Genomic DNA, 11,179 nt, shown 5'->3' on the forward strand with positions numbered 1-11,179 from the left:
AAAAAAAAAAAAAAAAAAAAAATTACAAGTTTAGCCATGTTTACCTTCACAGCTCCCACTGCTAGTTTCTTACACTCTTTTCCTCCTGATCAAAAATTCTTTCAGAAGAACATCTGAAAACCTCAGTGACATTAAGGGATAAATTAAAATAAAAGTAATGCTTTAAGTATTCTCTAATGGTAGAATGTGAACCATCAACGACAAGATTTTTTTTCTTTTTTAGAGAGTCTCGTTCTATTGCCCAGGCTGTGTAGTGCAGTGCTGCAATGTGATCATAACTTACTGCAGCCTCGAACTCCTGGCCTCAAGCAATCCTCCCACCTCAGCCTCCCAGTGTTGGAATTACAGGTGTGAGCTACTATGCCCAGCCATGTTTTGTTTTTTAAGGGAGTACTTACTTACTTTTTAATCATTTCACATAGCCGCCTAAGTTACCTTAAGTTTCTTCTTTTAAATTATTTTTTGGGATGGAGTCTTGCTCTGTCACCCAGCCTGGAGTGCAGTACTACGATCTCAGCTCACTGCAACCTTCACCTCCCAGGTTCAAGTGATTCTCCTGCCTCAGCCTCCTGAGCAGCTGGAACCAAAGGCATGCACCACCACGCTTGGCTAATTTTGGTATTTTTAGTAGAGACAGGGTTTCACCATATTGGCCAGGCTGGTCTCGAACTCCTGACCTCAAGTGATCTGCCCACCTCGGCCTTCCAATGTGCTGGGATTACAGGCATAAGCCACTGCACCTGGCCTAACTTAAGTGGTTTTAAGATAAACATAAACCAGAAATCATTCTGTCACCCATTTCCAACTACAGAGTAGCCTAGTTGTTACTTTATCAGGTAATAAAGAGGCCTGGTAGAAATCTGGCAGGACTTTGAAGGGAGTCTGGTGCTAGACTGCCTGGGTGGTTTTTTGATTTTTTTTTAACCTATAGATATTTAACGTATACAACATGTTTTGACATACATAGTGAAATGATATAGGCAAGCACATGTCATCATCACACAGTTACTTTTCTTCCTCACCCCACATCGTTTTTTTGAGTACCTAAAATCTACTCTCTTAGCAAATTTCTAGTATACAATAAATATTATTACCTATAGTCCTCATGCTATACATTAGATCTTTATACTTATTCATCCTACATAAATGCAACTTTGTACCCTTTGACCTACATCTCCCCTAAACACCTTTCTACTGTTTATGTACTCTACTTTTTAAAAAGAGCCTACATATGTGAGTACGCAGTATTTGTCTTTCTGTGCCTGGCTTATTTTACTTAATGTAATGTCCTCCAGGTTCATCCATGTTGTCACAAATGGCAGGATCTTCTCTTTTAAGGATAAATAATATTCCATGGCACATACACGATGTCATCCATTCATCCATCCTAGGCACACTTAGGTTGTTTCTATATCTTGACTATTGTGAAGAATGCTGCAACAAACATGAAAGTGCAGATATCTCTCTGAGGTGCTAATTTCATTTCCTTTGGGTGTATACCCAGAAGAGGGTTTGCAGGATCATATCATAGCTCTATTTTTAATTTTTTGAGGAAGCTTCATACTGTTTTCCATAATGGCTGTACCAATTTACATTCCTATCGAGAGTAGGTAAATGGACTAAATTTGCCAGTCAAAAGATAAATACTGCTTGGGTTATAAAATACCATTATTTTGATATAACACACCATATATTATAGTGTGATATATGACATTGTGTGACCTTGGCCAAGTTACCTATCCTTTGCATGCCTCAGCTTCCTCATTTGTAAATTAGGTCTGAAGACAGTACCTAGCTAAATGGTTGTTGTAAGGACTGAGTTAATACACACAGAGCAAATAGAATATTGTTTATCACATAATAAGGATTCAAATATAAGCTAGTATTATATTATCTTTTCTACAGGAATAATTAAGAAACAATTATCCATCCAAGCATTTAGGAATTAATTTAAAAAAATCAATTATCCAATTATATTTCTCAGAATTAAGATGTCTGAATATTTGAGAGGAGGCATTATGGCTACCTCTTGGCCAATCTTATGGTACAAATACAAAGTCCATATATTTTCCTTTCTTCTTTTTTTTTTTTTTTTGGTAGAGACAAGGTCTCCTTATGTTACCCAGGCTGGTCTCGAATTCCTGGACTCAAGTGATCCTCCTGTCTTGGCTTCCCAAAGTGCTGGGATTACACGTGTGAGCCACTGCAACCTGGCCATATATTTACCAAGTAATTACTATTCTTCACCTTGTGCGTAGGGTTTGTGAATTATTTATTTATTTATTTAACACAGGGTCTGCCGTGCTGCTCAGGCTGGAGGGCAGTGGTGCAATCACGGCTCACTGCAGCCTCGACCTCCTGGGCTCAAGCCACCATTCCGCCTCTGCTTCCCAAGTAGATGGGACCTGCCCCGCCTGAAGCCGAACTACTGAGTTTTCTTCTTTTGGAGGTAGTAATCAAATAATAAAGACCAAAAACTTAAATGATAAACACTCTTGCTACTTTCTTTGGGACAAAATAGAATTCTGTAGTTCATCCATCCACCACTTCACTGCTCAAAGACTTTATCCCTTACTTAGTTTTCCCTTTTTGGTCATAAATGTTAGGGCTTTATATACAAAGCCCTGTCTATTAATCTGAGCTTTCTCCGATCAAGTCCAAAAGCTTATATGCGCCACTCCGTGGATAAGAAAGGGATTGGTCCTGCTAGATGCTGTAAGTACCTCTTACATTGGACTCAGGATTGTTCTGACTGGCAGTTTATAAATGTCTTCACCTCCCCGTCCCATCGCCAATTTTTCTTGCCCCAAACATTTACCCCTGAGTATTAAGAAGCCAGGTGAGGGGGTGGGATTCGCCCAGTCTTTCGTTGGAAAGAAGTGTAGACATGTCAGGAAGACACAGCATACAAAGGCTACATGTGCTGATTTGAACTCGCGCCTCACAAAAACATTGAAATGAATGGTCAACACCAACCGGAAGGGAAAGAAGAGGGGAGTTGATAAGGAGCCTGAGGATTGGTTTGCCCCGCGGGATGGTCCGTGCCCTGGCCTCGGGAGGCCGGGTGCCGGTAGGCAGAAGTAAACAGAGCTAGTACGCCTGCGCACGCCGTTCCCGCGTCACTAGCCGCTCGGGTCCTGGGCTTCCGAGGCTCCCTACCGCGGTCCGGCTGCTCTGGACGCCGTCCACAAACAGAAGAGAGGCGTCAACCTTTTACCCTAGGGGTAGGATTTTGGTAGGAGCCGGGCATACGGTCGGAAACGCCCCCTTCTTCCTCCTGGGCGGGGCAAGCGAGGCTAAGTCCTCGGCCTGCCGGGCGCTGTAGCTCTGTGAGAAATGGCTGGCCGTGGGGAAGGTAGCGCGGCCCGCCCGGTACTTCTGGGGTCCGCTGAAGTTTGCAGTAAGGGGTTGCAGAGAAAGGGGCAGTGTGAGCGGCGCCGGCTGAAGGCGATGGTGTCGGAGCAGCTCAGCCAGGATTTGCTCAGGTAGGAGGAGGCGGGAACTCTGGCTGCTTCAGTTCCTAAATCGCCCACCTCCGCCCCGAAGCTGTGGCTTCTTTCGGCTCTGCCTCCCCATCCCTCTGCACTTTGTTCTCTTTGCCTCAGGCGACTGCGGGACGTTTGTCATTCTCCCCACTATTCCAGAAGTGGCTTCACTCGCCCTTTATGACCAGTCCCGAGCACCTCTACACCATATACCAGATTCAAAGGGAAAACAAAAATTAAAGGCTTAGTTATGTGCAGCACCAGTTTGCTAGAAATATCTTAACACAGGCAAGCTTAGTTGCTTCAAATCACTAAGGTCGGGGTGGATGCAGGTCCTGAAACTTACATAATTTTTTAAAATAAGCTTATACAATTTTAAGAAAAACAATAAAATTAGAAAAATGATTATTTGAAATGAGGAAATAACAGTACTATAGTCTTGGAGGTCTCTTCTGAGCTCTTTAAATAATTTACCAGAAACGCTTCTGTAGAAATACTTCCTGATTGCCATCTGGCTTCCTCTCTCCACCTAGAGCTCTCTATAGCTCCCAGCAACTCTCAGCTCCTGTGAGGACCCAAGCAAATGGAGGATTGTCCTGACGTTTAAACTTTGTAAGCCTCACGGATATCCAACTCGGGTGATTGGGAATCCAGCTAAAGTCATTTCAGCTTACAAAGAAAATGAAGCTTAGAAATATGACCTACCGAATTTACATTTCCGGCAAAACATTGATTCTTAAATTTTAGCATGCATTAGAATTACCTGGAGGGCTTGTTAAAACACAGGTTTACTGGGTCCCAGACGATACTTACTGATTCAGGTGGTCTGAGTTGGGACTGAAAATTTCCATTTCTAACAAGGCTTCAGGTGATGTTAATGCTGCTGGCTAGGTTGACTCTATGAGAACCACTGAAGTAAACATAATTGCTAAACGTGCACCGGTCTACTTTTTTTTTTTTTTTTTTTTTTTTTTTTTTTTTTTTTTTTTTTTTTTTTTTTTTTTTTTTTTTTTTTTTTGTGAGACGGAGTCTCGCTTTGTTGCCCATGCTGAAGTTCAATGGTGTGGTCTTGGCTCACTGCAGCTTCCACCTCCCGGGTTCAAGCGATTGTTCTGCCTTAGCATCCTGAAGAGTAGTTTGGACCATAGGTGTGTGCCACCATGCCCAACTAATTTTTGTATTTTTAGTAGAGATGGGGCTTCACCGTGTTGGCCAGGCTGGTCATGAACTCCTGACTTCAAGTGATCTGCCCTCGGCCTCCCAAAGTGCTGCGATTTCAGGCGTGAGCCACTGCGCCCGGCCAGCATTGTACATTTCAAAGTGCTTTGTGTCAAAAAGTCACCAGCACTTAAGGCTCTGGTAGCTATAAACAGAATTTATTAAAGTAAAAAGTCCCTTTAATTTGGGCCTATCTCCTGGGGAAGCTATTTTGTCTCTATCAGGGAGGGACTGATGAAAAAGATGGGAAATATAATACTAAGGTTGTTAACATTTCTAGGGCTAATCTCTTAAGGATGAGATGTTCCCTTTTTCAGTGGCTTTATTCTTTTCCTTGCTTTGTGAGCCTTAACGTGTCATGAATATGCGGAAGGTAACACATCTAATAGAAAATGAGGTTAAAAGTATTGCTAGTGAACAATTTATCCTCACCTTAGTTACAACTGAGGCTAGGACTCAGAACTCCCAAATTCTTATAGGTGTAGTAGGATTTAAAAAAAAAAAAAAACACAGCAAAAAAATGCTCACCTAACCACCTTAAATGTTATACTAAGTTAATCTTCTCCAAGCATAGCAGTATCATTTATTTATTCTGCAAATACTAACAAAATATTTAGCACCAACCACGTACCTATCCCTGTACTAGGTCCTAAGTAATAAAGGTTAATAAAACATGGCTTTGCTGTTTGTGCTTACACTCTAGTGAGAGAGGTAATGGTTAAATAAGTGATAGTTGTGGTGGGGTGAGTTGGGGAAGACTTTATAGGGTGACATTTGAGTGAGCTCTTAGGGATTGGTTAAGAATTGATTAGGCAAAGATTGAGAAGGGAGAAGTAGAGGATATCTAAAGGGGAGTGAGTTTTGCAGAAGCACAGAAATTTGAAAGAGCTTGATTTATTTTGAGAAAGCAAGTCATGTCAGACTCTTCCAAATGGTGTGGAACAGAGACACTCCTAGGTTACCTGAAGTGATAACGATACGTAGAGAAGTGAGGAAAAGTGGGAAACAGTTTCAGTCCTCAAAAAACCAGCTTTGATGTAGAATTGGAAAATTGTTTGGGATATGATAACAGTCATACAGTAAGACCATATTGGCAAATGGACTGTTATTCAGGGCTGTTGTGAAAAAACAAAAAATAATATTTATTGTTACCCTACTATTTGTTATATACACTAGGCTTACATGAAATGTTTTATTTATTTCTCTCATGAATCTTGTGAGGTAAGTCTTGTTATCTGATCTCATTTAACAGATGAGGAAACTGAATGTTAAAAAAGAAATGATAGTGGTACCTGTAGTGCCAGCTGCTTGGGAGGCTGAGGCAGGAGAATTGTTTGAACCTGGGAGGTGGAGATTGTAGCGAGCTGAGATGGAGCCACTGCCCTCCAGTCTGGGTGACAGAGCAAGACTCTGTCTCAAAAAAAAAAAAAAAAGGTGATGGGTCAGAATAAGAATATTGGCAATCTGCCTCCAAGAACTTTCAAATGACTTGCTTAGGGTCATATAACCATAATATGAACCCAAGCAGTCTGCCTCCTCTACAGTAGCTATGCAAACTGATCTTCCAGTAAGTTTGTACCTTCATCTTTTCTCTCCTTACCCATTTCTTTTTCTACCATAGGTTTGCTTAGGAATGCTCTTTATTGCCATCAGTTGGTTCTTGCTTATTATAGAACATCTCTGCTCAAGTTCTCCTGCTTAATTAACTCCTACACTGGCTAGTGACTAACCTTGGTTCAGCTCATTGTCCATTCAGATGTGATTAGGATGTAGGGGCATGTGGTACAAACCAGGGCCACATGTAAATAATAAATGAATTTGGTAGCTTTATTTGGAAGGAGACTGTGAGTACGACAGGCAATCAGAGTGACAGTAGGTGAGGCTGAATGGGTAGACTAAAACTAGATCATTGGCTTTCTTTCTCCAGTGAAATGTTTGTGATGTATTCTAGAAGCAGTGGAGAACCATTAGTGTTTTTAAAATAGGGAATTAACATATTTGGATCTTAAATGTAAGGATAGAGAAATTGGAAACAAGGAGACCAGCTGGGAGATTTTATAATAGTCCAGGAATACATAATGGCAGTGGAAATGGAACAATAGGCTTGGCGACTGATGGCATGCTAGGGAACAGGAAAGGGAATCATTGAAAATGGCCCCAAATCTTAGGACGTTTGAAAGGGAAGCATATAGGCTACTACCGTGCCACCCTGAACAAGCCTGATATTGCCTGAAAGGAAGGGGTGTAATGAATGTCCAGGAAGCTGTATCCAGGAAACAATTGGAAATATGTCTGGAGTAGAGGAGGGAAGTTGAATTAGCAGATTGGTATTATCACTAGCACACGGTTATCCAAATATGAGAGAAAGCCAGATTATTCCCTTCCCTGCCAATTTTACCAACTCCTGTGAATTTTATTACCTAAATATATTTTAAGTTCATCCCCTCTTTATATCACCATTGACCCTCTCCTGGCTTCATTCATCTGTGGTAGTTTTCTCATCTTCATTCTCATTTTCATCTAACTCCTCTTCTACACAAATTTATATATTTTGAAAAATAAATTTACCAGTCTTTCAAAGCATTTGTAGGGCAAACACACCTGATAGCAATAATGTAAGCATACCTTAGAATGACCCTGTATGGTAGATGTACCTGCGTGTGTTACTAGCTAGGGAGTCTGGAAGTGGCTGTCTTAGAGATTCGTTTCTTGTCTGTGAGGACCGTCGGAGCCTCTGTGACCGTTCTGTGGAACACAGGCAGTGAAGGGGATTGAAGTCCTCAGTTTGAGTTGTATAATCGTTGCCAGGTGGAGGACATTAAGGAAAGAGTGTTAAGTGAAAATGCTGTATAAACTGCCATGCCGTTTGCAAGGGATTGCTGTTTTCCTGCCCAGTCCACTACCACTGGACTGTAGGTGAGGTGGATATCTTGTCCAGCTTGCCACCACTGGACTCTGTCCCCTGTATGTAAGCCCCTAACAAAAGCCCGTGTCTTGTTTGCTGGCTCTGGGTCTCTTCTTCAGCCTCTTGAAACTGTTGCCTTCCCTACTGAAGCTAATAGAGGTTCAGCACACACAATTTTGTGACTCCTCTTTCACTGAAGGGTACAGATAAGTTCTTTATCTCTTACCTCTGTGAGGTCTCGTCTTTTGTCTGTCCCTGAACAAAATTTATGCCGTTGAATATATCACACGTTTTAATTTTCAGACCTGGCTTCCCTACTACATACTCTAAGCTCCCTGAGAATAGGTATTACGTTTTCATCATCTTTATGTTCCCAGTGCTTAGTACATAGTATGTGTTCAGTAAATGTTTAGTGATAACTGGGTTTTATCAGCAGTCTGATAAAAGCTGTCATTCATAACTTTGAATATTTATCTTCTTCAAAACTCTTGTTGAAATTTACAGGCCTGGCCAGGCACAGTGGCTCATGCCTGTAATCCCAGCAATTTGGGAGGCCAACGCAACTGGATCACTTGAGGTCAGGAGTTTGAGACCAGCCTGGCCAACATAGTGAAACCCCATCTCTACTGAAAATACAAAAATTAGCCTGGCATGGTGATGTGTACCTGTAGTCCCAGCTACTCAGGAGGCTGAGGCAGGAGAATCGCTTGAACCCAGGAGGTAGAGGCACACACCTGTACTCCCAGCTACTCGGGAGACTGAAGCAGGTCAATTGCTTGAACCCAGGAGGTAGAGGTTGCAGTGAGCTGAGATCATGCCACTGCACGCCAGTCTGGGTGACAGAGCAAGACTCTGTCTCAAAAAAATTTACAGGCCAGGCAGAGTGGCTCATTTCTGTAATCCCAGCACTTTGGAAGGCCGAAGGGGACTGATTCCTTGACCTCAGGAGTTTGAGACCAGCCAGGGCAACATGGCAAAACCCTGTCTCTACAAAAAATAGAAAAACTATCTAGGTGTGGTGATGCACGCCTGTGGTCCCAGCTACTGGGGAGGCTGAAATGGGAGGATCCCTTGAGCTCAGGAGATGGAGGTTGCAGTGAGCTGAGATTGTACCACTGCACTCCAGCCTGGGCAACAGGGTGAGACCCTGTCTCAAAAAGAAAAAAAGAAAAGAAATTTAATTGCCATTGTAGCGGTATTAAGAAGTAGGACTCTTAAGAAGTGTTTAAACCAAGAGGGCTCCACCCTCATGGGTGGGATTGGTAATGTTATAAAAGGATTAGTTTGGCTCCTTCTTGCTTCCTTTCATCCTCTATCCTTCTACCATGTGATGACTTAGTAAGAAGGACCTTGCAGATGCCAGCACCTTGATGTTGGACTTCCCAGCCTCCAGAATTGTGAACCAATAAATGTCTGTTCATTATAAATTGCCTATTCTGTGGTATTCTGTTACAGCAGCACAGAATGGACTAAGTAGGTGAATACAGTAGTTGGCAAAGATGTGAGATGGAAAGAAGCTGGGCCTTGGCATCATTGAACCTTTGCTCCAATCTGTCCTTCCTCTGGACTTTACTATTTGATGAGCCAGTAAACTCCTTAATGTATAAGCCAGTCTAAGTCAGATTTTCAGATTTGTAACATACAAAATATACTTGAAACTGATAAAAGTGATTTTATCAAATAAAAACCACTGTATTTTCACATTAACCTTTTTTTTTTTTTTTTTTTTTGAGATGGCATCTCGCTCTGTTGCCCAGGCTGGAATGCAGTTGTGTGATCTTAGCTCACCACAGCCTCCGCCTCCCGGGTTCAAGTGATTCTCCTGCTTTGGCCTCCCGAGTAGCTGGGACTACAGGCATATGCCACCACGCCTGGCTAATTTTTGTATTTTTAGTAGAGACGGGGTTTCACCATATTGGTCAGGCTGGTCTTGAGCTCCTGACCTCGTGATTCACCTGCTTTGGCCTCTGTAAGTGCTGGGATTATAGGCATGAGCCACTGTACCTGGCCAACAATTTTATAAACTTTTTTTTTTTTTCCATTTAGCAAATACTCATGAGCATCTATTAGTAACAAGGTGGATTCCCTCCTGATGGTTGTATGGCTACCAGCTGCAGTGCTTCCTTAGTCACTTGAGGAGTAGGGATAGGGGAAGGAAGGTGGGAGGAAGGAACAAATTGAGTATTTGTACAGCTTGTATTTCAATTAAAGTTTGAGAGCCAAACACGTTTTTGTGTAACTTTTTTTTTTTTTTTTTTTTTTTTTTTTTAATAAGACAGGGTTTTACCATGTTGGCCAGTCTGGTCTTGAACTCCTGACCCTAGATGATCCACCCACCTCGGCCTCCCAAAGTGCTGAGATTACAGGCATGAGCCACCACACCCGGCCATTTTTGTGTGACTTTAAAAATTACTTATGAAAATAATTTATTGACAATATTGGCCAAACTAAGATGCATCTGTTTGCCCATTATTTTCAAGATTCTGAAAGCTTTTGTGCTCTGAGGCATTTGTTTTGTCTAGGGTAAAATAGGATCATTCAATATCAGACACTGAACTCTCACTGTATACTGAAGATACAGTTTTTACCCTTGGGGAGTTCATTGTCTAGTTGGGAGAAAGATACATAAAAATAATAATGGTGCAATGACAAAAATGCTATAATAGAGATATGTACTGAATGTGATGGGATTAGAGGAAGGAGCCATTAACTTGGTCTTGAGGGAGCATGAGTGTCATTGGCAACTTTCCAAGCTTTCATGGTAATGGATATCTTTATCTGTTACTTGTACCTCCTGTAGTGTACTGATGTGATGGCCAATTTTATATATCCTGTAATAGAGAAGTCCTCTGAAAATGCATACCTTGCTGATGATATTGCTATAGTGACATGATGTATTATTTAATATTTAGAGAGTAAAATAGTTACTGCAAAGAGACAAAAGATTACATATTTTTTTGCCTCAAAATATACATTTCTACAACATAAAAATAGACATTTTCTATGATGATGTTGGTTTCTGTTCTGTCACTCATGTATACATGTAATCAGTGGGCTTTACAATAACTATGTACATCAGCAAAGGGATTTGAAAGGGTTTACCTCATGAATCCATCATTTTAGTGATAGATTAGAGCACAATTCTATTTGTTCTAGTGGGAGACTGGAAAAGAGCCTAAATGTCACATTTTTGACAGCCATGCCTGCATTTCAGACTTGGTAATTAACATTAGCCAGAACAAAGTACCAGTTTCTAATCTGAATTTTCTACTGATATATGTGGTCTGTTGCTGTCATTGGCTGTTTACTTTTTTTTGCTTCAATTTAAGTAAAATAAAAATTGATTCTTTTCAATAATTAATGACCATGTCAACCTTTGCATTTTAAAAACCTAAAGAAGGTAGTACATCTCAAGGAAAATCAACATAAGTAGCAGAAAATAATTGTTTTATTATCAGGAGGAATTCATAAGAAAAAATATTTTGAAACAGTAGTCTTATTCTTTTAGTGAAATTATCTTTGTTTTCACTATGAATATTAGAAAATTAGGCTCTATAAATAAAATAAAAAA

General features: G+C 41.0%; 1 protein-coding gene across 4 annotated transcripts in view; it reads left to right on the top strand.

Annotated features, from left to right (window-relative positions):
* Nucleotides 1-3,073: 3,073 nt before the first annotated feature.
* The window catches only part of BTBD8 (BTB domain containing 8), a 125,445-nt gene continuing 117,339 nt past the window's right edge, over nucleotides 3,074-11,179 (top strand). For 2 of the 4 annotated variants that reach the window (XM_037744134.1, XM_017544147.2), the window contains exon 1: nucleotides 3,074-3,485. In XM_037744134.1, the coding sequence (XP_037600062.1) occupies nucleotides 3,337-3,485 (149 nt within the window). In that variant the 5' untranslated portion in view covers nucleotides 3,074-3,336. The remainder of the gene's footprint in view (nucleotides 3,486-11,179) is intronic. The other 2 variants (XM_037744135.1, XM_037744136.1) reach the window with 1 other exon arrangement.

Source organism: Cebus imitator, unplaced genomic scaffold, assembly GCF_001604975.1.
Source record: "Cebus imitator isolate Cc_AM_T3 unplaced genomic scaffold, Cebus_imitator-1.0 Scaffold166, whole genome shotgun sequence".
In the NCBI taxonomy this organism is placed as follows: domain Eukaryota; kingdom Metazoa; phylum Chordata; class Mammalia; order Primates; family Cebidae; genus Cebus; species Cebus imitator.